Source organism: Salvelinus fontinalis, chromosome 23 (genome assembly GCF_029448725.1).
Source record: "Salvelinus fontinalis isolate EN_2023a chromosome 23, ASM2944872v1, whole genome shotgun sequence".
Classification (NCBI taxonomy): domain Eukaryota; kingdom Metazoa; phylum Chordata; class Actinopteri; order Salmoniformes; family Salmonidae; genus Salvelinus; species Salvelinus fontinalis.
The window spans coordinates 43,395,382-43,414,656 of record NC_074687.1 but is presented as its reverse complement, the minus strand read 5'-3'; the positions used below and the strand labels follow the sequence as shown (position 1 = coordinate 43,414,656).

At 40.3% G+C, this 19,275-nt stretch overlaps 2 protein-coding genes across 7 annotated transcripts in view; one reads left to right on the top strand and one right to left on the bottom strand.

Moving 5' to 3' along the window:
• LOC129821380 (TRAF3-interacting protein 1-like) overlaps nt 1–11,970 on the bottom strand; it is a 38,452-nt gene extending 26,482 nt beyond the window's left edge. For all 6 annotated transcript variants that reach the window (XM_055878998.1, XM_055878999.1, XM_055879001.1 and 3 more), the window contains exons 1-3: nt 11,746–11,970; nt 5,779–5,847; nt 1,455–1,616 (exon numbers count right to left, since the gene is read on the bottom strand). In XM_055878998.1, coding sequence (XP_055734973.1) covers nt 1,455–1,616; nt 5,779–5,847; nt 11,746–11,868 — 354 coding nt within the window. In that variant the 5' untranslated portion in view covers nt 11,869–11,970. The remainder of the gene's footprint in view (nt 1–1,454; nt 1,617–5,778; nt 5,848–11,745) is intronic.
• A 1,496-nt stretch (nt 11,971–13,466) lies between these two features.
• LOC129821547 (anterior gradient protein 3-like) lies at nt 13,467–19,025 on the top strand. The gene is made up of 8 exons (XM_055879214.1): nt 13,467–13,508; nt 14,499–14,609; nt 14,968–15,031; nt 15,643–15,695; nt 17,506–17,582; nt 17,792–17,855; nt 18,205–18,288; nt 18,812–19,025. Exons 2-8 carry the CDS (start codon nt 14,504–14,506, stop codon nt 18,859–18,861), a joined length of 498 nt encoding a protein of 165 aa, XP_055735189.1. The 5' UTR covers nt 13,467–13,508; nt 14,499–14,503; the 3' UTR covers nt 18,862–19,025.
• Nucleotides 19,026–19,275: the final 250 nt, after the last annotated feature.

Sequence of the window (19,275 nt, the reverse complement as noted above, 5' to 3'; positions counted from 1 at the left end):
TGCATTGGGGCATGGACTCTACAAGGTGTCGAAAGCGTTCCACACGGATGTTGGCCCATGTTGACTCCAATGCATCATTGCAGTTCTTGACACCGGTGCGCCTGGCACCTACAACCATACCCCTTTCAAAGGCACTTAAAAATGGTATCTTGCCCATTCACCCTTTGAATGGCACACATACACAATCCATGTCTCAAGTCTTAAAAATCCTTCTTTAACCCGTCTCCTCCCCTTCATCTACACTGATTGAAGTGGATTTAACAAGTTACATTAATAAGCGATTATAGTGTTCACCTGGTCAGGCTATGTCATGGAAAGAGGTGTTCCTAATGTTTTGTACACTCAGTGTATATAGTGTGTATAGTCTTTGGAGTATGCATAGAGTCAGTGCAAGATAAGGTCAATGCAGATAGTCCTTTCTACCATATCTATATCTTTAACTTTGTTTATTGGGATTGAACATTTTTCAAAGTAATGCATTGTAGGAGTGCACATTACTATCACACAGCAATCTTTGTGTAGAATTACCTGCCCATCTGTCTGTTTATAATGAACTGAATTCATTTTATTAGAAATATCTAACATAGTTGCCGCAGCCACTCGAGTACAACAATACATCAATTATTGAGGATTAAAAACACGAAGTCGAAATGTATTTCCATTGTGGCCCTTGTTACAATTGATGTTGTGCTAGCTAGCTAGTTTACATGCATGTGAACAGCTGTCGTGACGAGGCCCCGAGGGAGGCATGGCAGAGATCCCCCGAGCTCGAAGCCCTTTATTCCAACTGGCTGTCTTCAGGGTCCAATTCAAATGTGCTCGACTGTAACTGATCCTCTTCAGATTTCACCCACAAGCATCATTAGTGTGTGTAAACATGCATGACCTTATCTGGAGCATTTGGTTTGTGTGCTGATAGGTGACAGCCACTGAAATGCACAAACATATGCTCATATTATTTGCAGCAAGAGCTACCTTTTAACTTTTCTTTGCGGCTGTGGCTATGTAAAATGTAAAAAAAATCTTGGCAACTTTGGATGTTGTGGACTGAAGATTGCGCTACAATTGCACACAAACGTGTCTGCAAATTTAGTTGCATGTGTATGACAATCTGGACAGAGTGTGCGTGTGTGTGCACATGCGTCTCTCTGTCTGTGAGGGTGTATGTTGTGTAGTTACAGGCGTGCGTGCACATGTGAAACAGACGGCAATGTGCTGCTAACAGTTTAACTTCCTCCACTGTCCCTGTCCCCATACCGTGCACGAACCAGTGACCCTCTGCGTCGCAACACACGTGACCACCCTCCTTGACAACGCGTGAACCAATTGAGCTCTACAAAAGTTACCAATTCGATATCTCCATCGCCGACATTTCAAGCTAGCTGTGGAGTGAGCTTACAGGCACGCTCTTAACTCCGTTACACATGTACATGGGTCTTTCCAAGCAAACAGACCTTGTTGAGGCAGCACTTGGCGATGGCCTGTAGCAGCTCGTTGGTCCTCTCAGGCTCATGGCCGGCTACAATGCGCGCTGGCTTGACCGACAGGGGCTCGCCGTTCACCAGCATCACCACATCTAGGGCCTTCTGCAGGAACGCTATCTTAGCATCCTTATCCTGCAGGAGAGAGGAAGGATGAGAGGGATTGAAAGAAAGAGTGAGAACAACGGCTTTAGGAAGACCGTCTAATGGGAATGTCTTTTTTCCCCTCTGAGGTTAGCATAACAAAACTGCTTCGACCTGTTTCTTTGCATCAGTTTTCTTGAGTGGATCCTCTATTGATATCAGAGTACACGTGACCACTGGAGAGTTTATGCAGACATGCATGTGCGAAACCCCTCTTCATCATGTGCACTTGAGGGAAATCTCAACATTGTATAGTTACGTGCCAACGCACAACTGGAACTAAGGGTGTTGCACTGCACAGACCATTCCAAAACGGTGTCCTCATCTGTTATCCATTTCCAGATAAGCACAGTTGAGACCACAACCTAAGCTCCATGCCAACAGTGTAACATTAAGCTGGCCACTAACTTAACTTATAACAAGCTCTATCTCCATTCAGCCCCTGAGCTCTCCAGGCCCTGTATTTCACAACACAGCTGATATTCAGGCCTGAAAGAAAGAGCAGTGAACGGGCCAGAGTAAAGAGTACAGTCACATCCCTAAAAAAACAAAAAAAAAATGTCACAAGAAATTAGCTCCCTGGTATACAGAAAATACCAGAGCCCTGAAGAAAGCTTCCAGAAAATTGGAAAGACGCTCCACCAAACTAAGTCTTCCGACTAGCTTGGAAAGACAGTACTGTGCAATATCGAAGAGCCCTCATGGCCGCTAGATCATCCTATTATTCCAACCTAATTGAGGAGAATAAGAACAATCCTAAATGTATTTTTGACACTGTCGCAAAGCTAACTAAAATGCAGCATTCCCCAAGAGAGGACGGCTTTCACGTCAGCAGTGATGAATACACAAACTTCTTCGACGAAAAGATCATGATTATTAGAAAGCAAATTACGGACTCCTCTTTAAATCTGCGTATTTCTCCAAAGCTCAGTTGTCCTGAATTATTATTTTTGTCCATTTCTTTTTGCGTTGATTGGTGGGGAAAAACAGGTCTACAGTAGGTAGCCTTCACTACTTTTTTGAAAGTCAATACTTGTTCAGAATAATTTGCTTGATAGCAAGATAAAATGTTGCTTTCAAAAAGTATCAAAAAGAAAGGGATAATGAAAGTTTCAGACAAGAATGTACAGAGAGATGTGTGCATCTCTCCATCTTTTCCCAATGTCAAGCCAGTGAGTCTTATTTGTAATTAAAATATCGCTGTTAGCAAATAATTAAATCTCAGACATAATTATGAATCTAAGCATAGAACATTCAGTGGTATTCTCGCCCCATATAGAGGCCCGACGCAGAAACATTGAATTGTTAACTGCAAGCTGCACACACAGCTTTTTTTTGAGGACATATTCTGTAACTTAAAGGGGTTAAATCTGCAGTTACAAGGAAGAGGGAAACAGTTGTGGACATGGAACAACTTGAGGCCTTTACTAGGAAGCTTGAGTTGTTTGATTTGGATCAGGCCGCAGCATTGTCACAGAGGTGATGGAAGATTTCATCAAGCAGCTGAGGGACAATTTATCCACCAGATTTGAAGACTTCAGCATGCCCAAGGATATCATTGCGTTTGTACGTGATCCTCTCACAGTCCGCTCAGGTGGAGAATACTCCTCCCTTGCTAAGAAAACTACACCCTCGCTGGATGAGGCCGCAATTCAAACTGAGCTGATTGAATTGCAGACATCGAGCCAAACCAGGGCTGCGCTCAGGAGTGCCGAGTCCCTGTGTGCGTTGTGGGTGGCTTGCTCAGAGGAATACAGCACAATAAAGAAACTGCCATTTTATGTGCTAACAATGTTTGGATCGACTTACACCTGCGAGTCCTCATTTTCCTCTATGAACGTAATCAAGACTCACGGCAGGAACCGGCTTTCACATAAGTCAGTCGAGGACTGCCTGCACATAAAAATCACATCCATCCACATCCATAAGATTGTGTCAGAGGGGAAATTGATTTTTTCTCATTGGATGCTAAATCTTTGACCAGTTGCAATTGTAAGTAGGCCTAATAAATAAAACAAATCTTACTTCTACTAGGCTGTTAAGCCTCATAGCCTACCTCAGCCAGTTAAGTTATTATAGATAGGTCTAGGCTCCGAAGAAGACTGTAATTACGCCCTCTTGTTGTTTGTAAAGTCAAATTAAAATAAAGATTATTGATTAAATTAATTGCTCGACTGGTGTAGGTTCTCCATCTGTTGGTTTTTGGACAAGGACATCCCAGCCAGCCAATCCCTCCCCTAACCCGGACGACTCTGGGCCAATTGTGCGTTGCCTCATGGGTCTCCCGGTCGCGGCCGGTACGCGTATCGAACCAGCATCTGTAGCAACGCAGAGAATGCATTTGACTGTTAGGACTTGCAGGAGGAACGGAAAATTGCGTGTCAATTCATAAACCATGTGCCATGGAATCGCTTCCCAACTTTTTTTTGTTATTTTATTAAGGAAAGCATAAAGATGAAGAAATACTGTACTGCTGTTTTGAGTTACAAATGTAACACTTTAGAGTACCTAAGCATCAATACATTGCAAGTTGGGGATTTTCACACCTACAGTAGCCTGGCTATAAAGAGTCTATTGCCCTGCTAATAGGGTTACACCTGCTACAGTACACTTGTGAAAAACAAGTGTTTGAAAACCTGCTTTCAAAATTCCTCCAGCTGTCCATTACTACTGTAAATAAAAACACAGCATCATGTGTATTCTTTATTGTAAGCACAATGTCACAAATCATTTGTATCTACCTTTCCAATTACTTTTAAAGTTTGGGATTTACAAATGTGTGCTTTTCATGTCATTTTTCGTTAAATTCAGTTCGGATTCAAGTATAACTTCTGACTGACGCCTTTAGTGAGAGGTCTAATGCTTTAATATTTCATCACTTCTGCCCTCCGAATTCATATCCAAAGGGGCATTTTCCACGCCAGTATTAGTTACATTGTTTTAGTTTGAACGTGCAGACTGGCTCTAAGAACAGTGGGAACGTTTTCCTAGTCAGAGCCATTATTAGTGCAATGCCCCTTAAAGTGTTGCTCTGTGCTACCCAGTGGGGCAGGGTGGGGGTCCACCCCCCTTTCCTCTTCCTCCCTTCCCCATGGGCTAGGTCTGTCTTCTGTCCCCTGCCCTCGTGCCTTGAACCTCGCACGCTCACCGCTATCTCAGTGGATAAAGCTGGAGAACTGCAAGGCAACCCCATTGTTCGCCACTCGGGAGCAATGACAAATATATGCTAATATACCAATATCCTGCTAACAGCCCATCCTAGAAACATTGTTTGCAGAATTCACAGCCTGCTATGCTTGTGAAAAACAGGGTTAATAATATATCTGTGAGAATATCTAATGGGCTTTTATATAATTCAGTTAATTAAAAATAACTTTCTTTTACAAAATAACGACATTTTGGAGATTATTTAGTTTTCAAATAACCTAAAGTGAGCGAGAAAAAGGCCATTCTTGAACATGGGGTGAGACATTCTTACTAATTTGTAAATAAAGCCAGTGTGTTATTTAGAATTATTTATTACTGTTTTTAGAGGGAGTGAAACCAAAAGCCTCAATGGTCTCCTTGAAAAATGAGGGGAAAAAACGGCAATAGTACCGTTTGTCCATTTTGAGACGCCGTAGCCAGTACACACTTCCTCAAATAAGTCAGAATTAATGAAAGATAAAATGAATGAGATTCCTTAAGCTGACGTTTTTGCATTGGAGATCTAACTAAGATGTTTGATGTAGTATTTCCCAAGTCATTATTTTTCTTCATGTAAACGGGTCGTCTATTGTTGAATGAAAACAAACACTTCATTGAAGAATCCCTACTGTTGACCAATGACTGATGAAGGGGCATAGACCTCCACTCCGAAATTGTTGTGAGCACGACCACCCGAAAAAAAACCTTTTCGAAGACGAAAACATCACAATTTTGGCATAATATATGAACGAACTGTTCTGGTTGGGAAGCACACGGACACCAAAAGAGCTAGGCTACGTATCATTTATTTTATAATGACTGTGAAATAGACAATAACTCATTAGATCTGTCACAGTGCAGTATAACAATTAGGTCAAAGCAACATATTCATCGGCAGGGGGCCTACAAGATTTCAGTCTGTTCTGGTGTTTCACAAATTCCTGATCAAATGGAGAAAATGTCTTACCTTTACATTGTCTGACTTCATCTCAGTCTCTGCATAGAGTCCCTTCATGAAGCCAGTGGTCCGAATCACCTATAGGAGAAAAGGTTAGGATACATTGCCAAATGAGTCAGCGGTTAGCCACTATATGGTTGTAATTATCAATGCAGTACAGCATGACTGATTAAGCCGTTAATTTTGAGCATATTTTTTTGTGGAGGGAAAACCAAATAAATAGTCAGTTAAGTTATATTCAATACACGTATGCTAAAGTCAGTGGTCAGTAATTAACCCTTTGCAAAGCCCCAGCCCCCTTAGTTACTGTTGCAACCTCTGACAACATTTCCACAGGAAGCTCAATTTCCCATTCAACCACTGGAAAAATCCCCTTACAATGATCTCAAAGTGTGTTTCTATTAAACACAGATGACCCCTTGCTAATCAGGAAACTCCTGGGTATGTTGTGGTGGGCTGTCATTACAATGGTGAAGGTGCATAAAGATGGAAGAATTCTGAGATGTCATTGATTTTGAACACTGCGGCAAGCAACATGGCTCAATGTGCCAGTAAATCAGCAATATCTACTTTTTAGTTTCTTCAAATTGCCGCCGTCTTGGAGCTAGAGTAACGGAGAGCAATGTACAATATAGCAAACATAGCATTTGTGGTAAGTACATGGGGACTGTCATCTTTATGCAACTTTGTCATTGCTTCACAGGAACCTGGTAAATGTTTGTAGTGTAGCTAGCCACTAAATAGCTGACCGAATTCACTGTCAGCATGCAGTCAAAGTTATAACCAGCAGCAGATGGGAGTTGTAGTCATAACACCCGCTAAATTAGCTAGCTAAAACAAATTGAGAAAACAAGTTACATTAATCCTTAAGAGTCTATTGACGCACACATGCGTCAATCTAAGTCACAAAATTAAAAAAAAATCTCCATCAAAATCCATCCGTTTAAGCTAGAAATGTATATGTTTTACAGGGGCTGCGGCTCAATCCACTGCATCCGCCTATGTCGGCCTTCCGCATATGCGGTGGAAGGCGTGTGAGCTATAGCGGTGTTTGTCAGACCATGAAACATCCCAAAAATTGTTCTTCACGAAAACGTCTGTTCAAGCCGTTTAAGCTATAAACTAACACGATTGTGTTCTCTGTTTTGCTCTACGACCGCCACAAGTGTCAAGGGACTCATCTGAAGGTAACCCATACAAACAATTGAAAGTATGGAGGTAGTTTTGTGGCAACAAAAATAAGGGGTTAAATATGTGTCCCAAAAAATATATATTTCCTGAGCTTTCTTATATCTCCTAGATATAGGAGACACCCTTACCTTTCCCACATGTTGTTTAGTTACAGCCTTGTTCTATAATGGATTAAAAAAACAAATCTACACACAAAATATATTTTCATTTGTTAAAACACTTTTTTGGTTACTACATGATTCCATACGTGTTATTTCATAGTTCTGATGTCTTCAATTGTATCTATAATGTAGAAAATAGTACAAATAAAGAAAAACCCTGGAATGAGTAGGTGTCCAAACATTTGACTTCTATATATTGGTTTTATAAACTCAGCAAAAAAAAGAGAAACGTCCTCTCACTGTCAACTGCGTTTATTTTCAGCAAACTTAACATGTGTAAATATTTGTATGAACTTAACAAGATTCAACAACTGAGACATAACAATAACAGAAATGGGATAATGTGTCCCTGAACAAAGGGGGGTCAAAATCAAAAGTAACAGTCAGTATCTGGTGTGGCCACCAGCTGCATTAAGTACTGCAGTGCATCTCCTCCTCATGGACTGCACCAGATTTGCCAGTTCTTGCTGTTAGATGTTACCACAGTCTTCCACCAAGGCACCTGCAAGTTCCCAGACATTTCTGGGGGGAATGGCCCTAGCCCTCACCCTCCGATCCAACAGGTCCCAGTCAGGCTCAATGGGACTGAGATCCAGGCTCTTCGCTGGCAATGGCAGAACACTGACATTCCTGTCTTGCAGGAAATCACACACAGAACAAGCAGTATGGCTGGTGGCATTGTCATGCTGGAGGGTCATGTCAGGATGAGCCTGCAGGAAGGGTACCACATGAGGGAGGAGGATGTTCTCCCTGTAACGCACAGGGTTGAGATTGCCTGCAAATGACAACAAGCTCAGTCCGTTGATGCTGCGAAACACCGACCCAGACCATGACGGACCCTCCACCTCCAAATCGATCCTGCTCCAGAGTACAGGCCTCGCTGTAACGCTCATTCCTACGATGATCAACGCAAATCCGAGCATCACCCCTGGTGAGATAAAAACGCGAATCGTCAGTGAAGAGCACTTTTTGCCAGTCCTATCTGGTCCAGCGATGGTGGGTTTGTGTCCATAGGCGACATTGTTGCTGGTCATGTCTGGTGAGGACCTGCCTTACAACAGGCCTACAAGCCCTCAGTCCAGCCTCTCTCAGCCTATTGCGGACAGTCTGAGCACTGATGGAGTGATTGTGCATTCCTGGTGTAACTCGGGCAATTGTTTCCATCCTGTACCTGTCCCGCAGGTGTGAAGTTCAGATGTACCAATCCTGTGTAGGTGTTGTTACACGTAGTCTGCCACTGCGAGGAAGATCAGCTGTCCATCCTGTCTCCCTGTAGCAAAGTCTTAGGCGTCTCACAGTACAGAGATTGCAATTTATTGCACTGGCCACATCACGCCTCCTTGCAGCATGCCAAAGGCACGTTCACGCAGATGAGCAGGGACCCTGGGCATCTTTCTTTTTGTGTTTTTCCAGAGTCAGTAGAAAGGCCTCCATAGTGTTCTAAGTTTTCATAACTGTGACCTTAATTGCCTACCGTCTGTAAGCTGTTAGTGTCTTAAAGACCGTTCCACAGGTGCATGTTCATTAATTTTTTATGGTTCATTGAACAAGCATGGGAAACAGTGTTTAAACCCTTTACAATGAAGGTCTGTGAAGTTATTTGGATTTTTACGAATTATCTTTGAAAGACAGGGTACTGAAAAAGGGGCATTTTTTGCAAGGGTTTACCTAAAAGGGTCCTATAATTCAAAATCGAATAGCTAAAATATCTTCAATGCGATTTAAACGTGAGCTTGTCCGAGCTGTCGGACTCGACAACAGTTGCTATCCATTGGAGCACTGAGATTGGTGCCCTAAATTCTGAGGTGGGGCTTAGTGAAGGGTCAATTGCGTCATCCACGCAAACACACTTATCAAATATGCATGAGCATTTAGTGAAAGGTGAGAAACTTCACTGAAGGAGGAGAGAGAGAGACTACCAATTGAATGGGGTTAAGAGTGTACTCAGCTCTGCAGCTTGTGGGAACAGCAGTGGCCAAAAGCAACCTGAATGACCTATAAGACAGACTTGTCCAGAAGATGATGTAGTCTTGTGCAGATGGATCTGCCAGTCTGCTCTGCCTGGATAATCTTTGCTGAGCCTGGTATAGCCTGTGGCACGGACCCAGCCAATGGCAAACCTTCTAGCGAGGAAGCCATTCTCACAGCATCACACACTATGTTCGTACAGTGCCTCCAGAATTAATCATACCCCTTGACTTATTCCATATTTTGATGTGTTACAGCCTAAATTCAAAATAATTTCTATTTGTTTTCTCATCCACCCACACACAATACCCCATAATGGCAAAGTGAAAACATGTTTTTAGAATTAAAAAAAATATATAACACAGAAATATGTCATTTACAGCCTAAATTTACAGCCTAAAAAAATATATAACACAGAAATATGTCATTTACAGCCTAAATTTACAGCCTAAATTCAAAATAAATTCTATTTGTTTTCTCATCCACCCACACACAATACCCCATAATGGCAAAGTGAAAACATGTTTTTAGAATTTAAAAAAAATATATAACAAAAAATATATAACACAAAAAATATATAACACAGAAATATGTATTCACACCCCTAGGTTAATACTTTGTTGAAGCACATTTGACAGCGATTACACCTGGGAGTCTTTCTGGGTAAGTCGCTAAGAGTTTCACACCTGGATTGTGCAACATTTGCTCATTATTCTTTTCAAATTTCTTCAAGCTCTGTCAAATTGGTTGTTGATCATTACTAGACAACCATTTTCAGGTTTTGCCTAAAATGTACATGAACATCTAATTCAAAACTGAAACTCGGCCACTCAGGAATATTCAATGTCTTCTTGGTAAGAAACTTAAATGTAGATTTGGCCTTGTGTTTTAGGATATTGTCCTGCTGAAATGTGAATTAATCTCCCTGTGTCTGGTGGAAAGCAGACAACCTGGATTTCCTCTAGGATTTTGCCTGTGCTTAGCTCCATTCCATTTATTTTTTATCATGAAAAACTCCCCAGTCCTTAAAAATTACAAGCATAACCATAACATGATGCAGCCACCACTATGTTTGACAATATGGAGAGTGGTACTCCGCAATGTGTTGTATTTGCCCTGAAACATAACACTTTGTATTTAGGACAAAAAGTGAATTGCTTTGCCACATTTTTTGCATTATTACTTTAGTGCCTTGCTGCAAACCAGATGCATGTTTTGGGATATTTTTATTCTGTGCAGGCGTCCTTCTTTTCACTCTGTCAATTAGGTTAGTATTGTGAAGTAACTACAATGGTGTTGATCTATCCTCGGTTTTCTTATATCACAGCCATTAAACTCTAACTGTTTTAAAGTCCCCATTGGCCTCATGGTGAAATCCCTGAGTGGTTTCCTTCCTCTCCGGCAACTGATTTAGGAAGGACGTCTGCATCTTTGTAGTGATCATCCAAAATGTAATAAATAACTTCACCATGCTGAAAGGGATATTCAATGTCAGATTAGTTTTATTTTTTCCCATCTACCAACAGGTGCCATTCTTTGCGAGGCATTGGAAAACCTCTAGTCTTTGTGGTTGAATCTGTTCAAAATTCACTGCTTGACTGAGGGACCTTACAGATAATTGTATGTGTGGGGTACAGAGATGAGGTAGTCATTCAAAAATCATGTTAAACACTATTATTGCACACAGTGAGTCCATGCAATTAATTAAGCAAATGTTTACTCCTGAACATATTTAGGCTTGCCATAACAAAAGGGTTAAATACATGACTCAAGAACAGAAAAAATAAATAAAATACACTTGGAGATTATATGGTATGGTGTGTAGACCATTGACAAACTGTAATCCATTTGAAATGCAGGCTGTAACACAGCAACATTTGGGAAAAGTCTATGGGTGTAAATACTTTCTGAAGGCACCATTTATGAGGGCATGTTCCTGCCTGTCCCATGGCCCTGCCATCATGATACTTGTTATGTCAAGTACAAATTATAATGGATTTAGAACCATGATCAGCGGTATGCTTTTTATATTATTTAGGCTATAACAAGCAAGCACCACCCTTCCACAGTGCCATGCCTTCATGTTGCCATCCTAACTAGTTAGTTAGGGAACACAGCCCAATTCAAACAAGCAATCCAGCTGCATTTAGGGATAAGCTCATTGACCGTCACCTAGAATAGAAGGCCTCATTTCATAACAGGGTTGACACCCTCACACAACTTCGGTGACAAAAATATGTAACTGTACCTGCTAACTAACTAGTTAACGTTAACTAACGAGTTAACTAGTGCAGGGGCAGCCATTTAATTTGTTATAGGATAATGTTTTAAACCGTTTCATGAATAAATAGCCAGCCAGTTAGCAAATAATTTCATATTTTTTTTACATAGATACAGTGAAAAGTCACATTTCCCAGCGCCGCGACTTGGTTTTGTTTACTAAACCAAGCAGACAGGAGTGCCTAGCAACGAAAAACGACGATGATTTGATAGCTAGCTACTGTTAGGTAAATTGGCTAATTATCATGACTCAGTCTCAATGCTGAAAGGTTAGTTGGCTGGTTTTAGTCGAGGATAAATGCTAGCTAGCTATCAAATCCAATCTAACTAGTAAGACCTCTTTGTAGCTAGTAGCCAATGTTAGCTAATCACTCACCTCACTGAATATGTCGTGCAGATACCTAAACGGCGGTTTGCTGAGCAGTTTTTCAGTAAGCGGCGGTTTCTTTATAACTTTCCCTAACGTGTCTTGGGTCTTTTTGGCCACAGACCCGTTCATGGCAGATGCTGAAATGACAAATTACCCAACGTTATTGATGAAAACAAGACTGTTCTTCAATGAAAACTCCTGTCGCTATGTCAATAGCATCCAATCCCACAATGCATCATTCATCTGAAATGCGCTTGTGCTAAATCAGAGATACTGGATATAATGGCGAGATGCTTGCCGTCCGGCCATAACAGTGGGGGCGGGACAACTCCGATATAATGGGATTTTTCTAAGTTGCCGGGATGTCATGTGCAGTGGCGACCCGTCATTCAGGGCAGGTGTGGCTTTTGAGACCCACATTTTCAGCAGGCTTGCCTGTTTTGCATGTTATTTTGGCATTAATACGTATCAGTTTACAAACAATGTAAAAAAAATATATATATATATATATCATTGAGTTAATAAAGCCGCATACAAACATGGTCTCTTTTTGGTTTTCTTGAGTAAGGCAGCTCCAAAATGCAGGTGTTTCAGCCTAACTCATTGCTTTCTGTGGTGGGCAAGCCAGCAGAAAATACAGAGTGTTGCGCCGTGATTGGCTCAGTGTTCTGTCACTCATGGGGACACTACGTCACCAACAAGTCTAAGGGTAGACCAACAAATGCTATCCCCTTAGGTGCTGCCATAGAGTTACATTAGAAGTGCTGATCCAAAAAGGCTCACGGTCATTGGCCACAGATAAAATTATATCAAATCACTTTCTGTCATGTCAACATCCTACTTTCAAAATCTCAGTTAGCAGTCATCATCATGAATCAAGTCGACAATCTACTGGCAAATCCTTTTTAATCCTTGTCATATGAAGAGAAATAATGAAGAGAACGTATAGATAAAATGTATCGGTGCTCATCGGCCATTGGACATAAACATTACACAACAAGTTGGAAATCGCAAATTCAACAATGAGTGGTTTGGAAGAAATCAGTGGCTAACTGCAAGCGTTGCAAATCAATCATTAGCCTGCTATTCAGTGGTGTGGCTGTGTGGTCCCAAGTCTAAGATTAAGGGTCTCTTTTCCTAGTTTAAAATGAGAAACATTCAACATTGGCCATGCTGTCAATGAAGCATGATTTGTGACGTGCTCAAAACAACTTAACTAGGAACTGCAATATCTGACTTTAACTGCGAACTTGGGAAAAATGAGCTACGACTGGGAAAATATGTAGGTGTGCTGACTGTGACAAAGGCATTGGGTTTTCAGTTGTCTTGTTTGCTAAATTAACAAATTAAATAGGCAGTGGCATGGTGTACAGTATATAACCATAGAAGCACTGTGACATACGCCTCATTGCAGTCATATTTAGGGCTTATTGGGGATGTGGCTTTCAGGTAATTATTATTGGCAACCCATTCCATGAGAGTGAATGTCATTCCAGTTCATCTCTTCAGTTATATTTGATCAATTATGACTAACCTAGTGCACTGCTTTCTATGAATTCTGATGGTGTTTAAATGTTTAGGCAAAAAGACAAATGTCCTGTTTGAAACACTGACAAGTAGAGAGAATAATTTAAAAATAATTGGATAGGCCTGGCTCCCCATACCTGTTTGGTGAGTTCTGTTGTCTATAAAAAGAACTGCAAATCAAAACCAAGTTACTGTCAGCTTGGAAATAGGTTACAGACACTCCTCCTATGCCTGTGCAATAGGTAAGATATCAAAATCATTGAACATTTCTTAGTGGAAACTTGTAATATTATTGTGTTGACTTGATGCAGTATTTGAATAACCTGGTTGGTGTACAGGCCTATCTCTGTCAACATTCAATCATGTTAAACCTTCATTTTGCCTTTGGTAATTCGGCCGAAGAAGAAACAGACTGGCACCAAAATCAGTTGTTTGAATTTACGCAGACAATAATGATCTATGCAAAATCTCTAATATACAGTATACTTGTACAGGGTTTTATTTTAGAATTTAAAAATACTAATAGACAAATGACAAATGCAATAATCGAGATCAGGAGTAGTTTGAAGTAAATGTGACACACATAACCAAACAGGTTTGGCCTGTTTTAGTAAGCATAGATGAATATCGTTACTATTCATTTAGGCACTTGTATTGAAATGGGCCTACCCCTTAAATGGCACAAGGCAGGTGTTTCTTGGAAGGGGTTCCTTTTTATCACACTTGACTTTTATATGGTCAAGGCGAGAGTTATACTGTAGGTTGATACATTGCTATGTTTTCATTCATAAAGCCCTTTTACAAAAAGTCGATCCATACCTAACATCATTACTAAACTTTAGACATACGAGTTACCACACCCGGTCTCGGGGATGGCTAACTTAGGAAATTCCTTTGGTCTCTACTGAGTTCGGTAAATCAGCTTTTAGTTTTCTTGCACCTTATTTGTGGAATGATCTTTAAAATGTTCTTAAAATTTGACGTTCTGGTGCCTCTAGGGCAATTCATTTTATGACTGTGTTTTTTTTTCTGCTTGCCAATTTGTATTGCTATTTTGATGTGTGCATTTTCTGTAATGTATGTAATTCAGGGCTCATCTGTAAAAGAGACCTTGGTCTCAGTATGACTCCTTGGTCAAATAAAGGTTAACTAAATAAATAATAAACATAAGTATTACATATATGTATTTTTGAACAGTTTGACTTGACTGCCTCCTCTTCTCTCCACCTCAGAACGGATGACAACCATGTATCGCTGGTCTCTCTTTGCATTGCTCTTTGTCACCTGTATGGAAGTTTCCCTACAGAAGAAAACAAGGAAAGGCACTCAAACTCTCTCAAGAGGTAAGAATTATGTAACAATGTATCCTCGCCCCACCCCTAACGTCTATTTGAGTTTACTACACTCAGAAAAAAAGGGTTCTTCAGCTGTCCCCATAGGAGAACCCTTTTTGGTTCCAGGTAGAACCCTTTTGAGTTCCACATAGAACCCACTGTGGAAAGGGTTCTACATAGAACCAAAAGGATTCTACCTGGAACAAAAAAAATGATTGTTCAAAGGGTTCTCCTATGGGGACAGCTGAATAACTCTTCCATGTTCTAGAAAGCAAATTGTTTCTGAGTGTACGAAAACAGTTCTCCATCCCCATTACATTAACACCAAATCCATTCGTTCTGATTTCCATCCTCAATTTTGTCTCAGGATGGGGAGATTACATTGCATGGGTCAATACCTATGAGGAAGCCCTGATGACAATGAAAGAAAGGTAAAACAAGATTAGACAAAATACACAACAAGACATCAAATTGCAATTGCGCTGTTTGGTTAGTGGCATATGTTTGACAATTAGAGCAGTCTTTCAAATGTCTAAGAGTGAAACATTTCATTAAAGCTATCTGCTTATGTTACAGCCATATCCTCACAATTATTATATTACAATTGACATTTCAATCAATTATCAGACACTTTTATCCAGAGTGACTTACAGTTAGTGCATTCATCTGAAGATAACTAGGTGAGACAATCACATATCACTGCGCCCCATTAATTCAATGTGTCCAATAAAACTAATCAAACTGTAACGGAAATCCTCATATTTATTATATGGTTGCATCCCAAAATGGCACAGGCACAGTATTCACTAGACAGTGCACTACTTTTGACCAGGGCACTATCAAAAGTAGTGCACATAATAGGAAATAGGTTGCCATTTGGGACACACACAGCCTATTTGTTTTCTTATCTCCATAATGACACTAGGGGCTTAAGTTTGGTACAATCCCAGAGACGTTGTACTTCTCTGTAAGCACATCCACCCACTACTTATTCTGCAGTGGAATGTGTTCTTGTTTTGTCTGTGTCCTCATGTTCCCACAGTAAGAAGCCTCTGATGGTCATTCATCACATGGAAGATTGTCCTCATAGTCAAGGTAATACTGCTGTGCTTTCATACTCACACATACAGTACCAGTCAAAAGTTTGGACACACCTGGTCATTCAAGTGTTTTTATTTATTTTTTACATTGTAGAATAATAGTGAAGACATCAAAACTATGAAATAACGCATATGGAATCATGTAGTAACCAAAAAAGTGCTAAACAAATCAAAATATATTTTATATTTGAGATTCTTCAAAGTAGACACCCTTTGCCTTGATGATAGCTGCACACTCTTGGCATACTCTCAAACAGCCTGGAATGCATTTCAATTAACATGTTTGGACAGTTTGGACATGTTTGGACAGTTAATTTAACAAAAAAGGTTAATTTGTAGAATTGTTGTCCTTCTTAATGCGTTTGAGCCAATCAGTTGTGTTGTGACAAGGTAGGGGTGGTATACAAAAGATAGACCTATTTGGTTAAATACCAAGTCCATATTATGGCAAGAACAGTTGAAATAAGCAAAGAGAAACGACAGTCCATCATTTCTTTAAGACAAAGGTCAGTCAATACGGAAAATTTCCAGAACTTTGAACGTTTCTTCAAGTGCAGTCGCAAAAACCATCAAGCGCTATGATGAAACTGGCTCTCATGAGGACCACCACAGGAACGGAAGACCCAGAGTTACCTCTGCTGCAGAGGATAAGTTCATTAGACTTAACTGCCTCTAAATTGTATCCCAAACAAATGCTTCACCGAGATAAAGTAAGACACATCTCAACATCAACTGTTCAGAGGAGAATACATGAATCAGGCATTCATGGTTGAATTGCTGCAAAGAAACCACAACTAAAGAACACCAATAATAAGAAGAGACTTGCTTGGGACCAGAAACACGATCAATGGACATTAGACCGGTGGAAATCTGTCCTTTGGTCTGATGAGTCTAAATTTGAGATTTTTTGTTCCAACCGCCATGGTTTTGTGAGACGTAGAGTTGGTGAATGGATCATCTCTGCATGTGTGGTTCCCACCGTGAAGCACGGATGGTGTGGGGTGCATTGCTGGTAACACTGTTTGTGATTTATTTCGAATTCAAGGCACACTTAACCAGCATGGCTACTGCAGCATTCTGCAGCGATATGCCATCCCATCTGGTTAGTGGGACTATCATTTGTTTTTCAACAGGACATTGACCCAAAACCCACCTCCAGGCTGTGTTAGGGCTATTTGACCAAGAAGGAGAGTGATGGAGTGCATCAGATGACCTGGTCTCCACATTCACCTGACCTCAACCAAATTGAGATGATTTGGAATGAGTTGGACTGCAGAGTCAAGGAAAAGCACCCATCAAGTGCTCAGCATATGTGGAAACTCCTTCAAGACTGTTGGAATAGCATTCCAGGTGAAGCTGGTTGAGAGAATGCCAAGTGTTCAAAGCTCTCATCGAGGCAACGGGTGGCTACTTTGAAGAATCTCAAATATAAAATATATTTTGATTTGTTTAACACTTTTTTGCTTACTAAATGTTTCCATTGGTGTTATTTCATAGTTTTGATGTCTTCACTATTATTCTACAATGTAGAAAATAGCAAAAATAAAGAAAAACCCTTGAATGAGTAGGTGTGTCCTAACTTTTGACTGGTACTGTACATCATCTAACCAAAGGGCCCAACCAAGTTCTTTGTTGCCTTACAGTTGTTTTCGTTGTAGCAACATTTCCTTCTATATTATCATTTGTAAAGGCTTGTATGACAAAAGAATAGCAATACATACAAATTCCACTACGAGGATAAAGTGTGTTGAAGTTAAAGGTGAGGTTCTCACTGACATATCATTCTGTCCCACTTCCTTCCACAGCTCTGAAGAAGGCGTTTGCTGTTGATAAAACCATACAGAAAATGGCCCAAAAGGATTTTGTTATGCTCAATTTGATGGTAATTGATTTTTAAAAAATGTATTCAACATACACTCATTGGAAGCAATGCAATTATATGGTTGTAACCATATCCCAATCACATATTGTACATTGTATCATGCATTTCATTATTTCATCACTTGGAAGTAAGTGTTCGAATTTAGATGCTAAATAGATGGTAGTTGATTAGGAATGTATATTTTGATGTCATTTTGATTTATTTTTTAGCATGAGACTACAGACCGTAATCTGGCAGCAGATGGCAACTACGTTCCAAGAATCATCTTTGTTGGTGGGTCTCTTCTTCTACCATGCCATCTCACTTAGGAAATAAATCACCACTTGTTCTGAATCGCCAACACATCACGCAGGTCCAAAGCTTGCTGTGAGATCTTTGATGTAACTGTATTCAGTGCCTTGCATACATTTATTTTAATCAGTAGCGATTTGCCTAAGAACCACCAAATAACTTACAGTACATGTGTGGGTCTTGATCAAGGATCAATGTAATTTATGGGTCGCCATAGTGTTAGAAATTGAATAGTATGAATAAAGCATTACAATCTAGTTATACCTACATAAGGTTGTATTATGTTTGGAAGCTTTGGCAAAGTCCTCCAAAATATCTCTCCCTCCCACAGATCCATCCATGACCGTGCGTTCAGACCTTGTTGGGAAGTACAGTAATCGCCTGTACACCTACGAGCCGAGCGACATCCCATACTGTGAGTGTCCCTCTTCTTCCCTAATGAGGTCCTATGAGAGTCAGATATCCTTATGTTGCCTCACACACACACATGTTTTCCAATAACACAGACTGCACTTACTTGGTTCTACTCTTTCTTCCTTCACCTAATTCACTAACTAGTTGAGAGGAGAGAGTTGGGAGAGACAACCAATAAAGTATTGAGATTGCTTAAGGACAATTCTTAGAGGGAGAGAAGGTGGGTGGGTGAAGGGGTGGATGAATACTTTATAAAGGTTTTACTTGCTCAAATGAAAAGCTGAAAAGCGACAGGAGGATTATTATTAGTCAGAAATGAAGCAAATTATTTCTCTAATTGCTCAAAGTGTAAAATAATTAATTGTTTGGTCCACTACTATCAGAACAACATAAAGCAAGGTTGGGCAATTTAAATTCAGTCAATTCCTGAATTGAATTCCAATTCTCTTCCTGACTTGAAATGGAATTTACCACTTCCCTGGTTAACAGATTCTTACCCAAGCTTCTTGTCCCTCTCTCCATAGTGGCCAAGAACATGAAAAAAGCCAAGCTTCTACTGCGCACTGAACTGTGACCTCACAGCCTTATAAACTCTGTACCAATAAACCACTGGGCCATTTCCTGTGCTGGGATCCAGAGCAACAACCAGAGTGGTTCACGGAGTCTTGGACATTCATATGTTTACGCAAAATGTATACAATAGATGATCAATAAAGATGAATGACAGTGTGCAGTGTACTGAATTTGTTGATGTTCATTTGCTTTTGACTCCAAATGCTAAAACAGACCAAATATTTACATTTAACGTTATATGGACATTCTCTGTGAGGGTTGTTGACATGGCTTAATTGTCGCAGAATGCAAAGAATACAAACCTATTCAAATATGAATTTAATAGGTTGAAAGACTTATCTGCTCAGTGCTTAAGAGATTTACAATGAGGGCATGGACAGTGAAGCATTTTTTCTTTTGGCTCTGTACTCCATGA

What these genes read in the sequence shown, in the direction of transcription:
- LOC129821547 (XM_055879214.1), top strand. Translation starts at nt 14,504, where the DNA reads ATGACAACCATGTATCGCTGGTCTCTCTTTGCATTGCTCTTTGTCACC. An exon ending in CACTCAAACTCTCTCAAGAG is followed by an intron (nt 14,610 to 14,967) that starts GTAAGAATTATG and finishes ATTTTGTCTCAG; the next exon opens with GATGGGGAGATTACATTGCA. An exon ending in CTGATGACAATGAAAGAAAG is followed by an intron (nt 15,032 to 15,642) that starts GTAAAACAAGAT and finishes ATGTTCCCACAG; the next exon opens with TAAGAAGCCTCTGATGGTCA.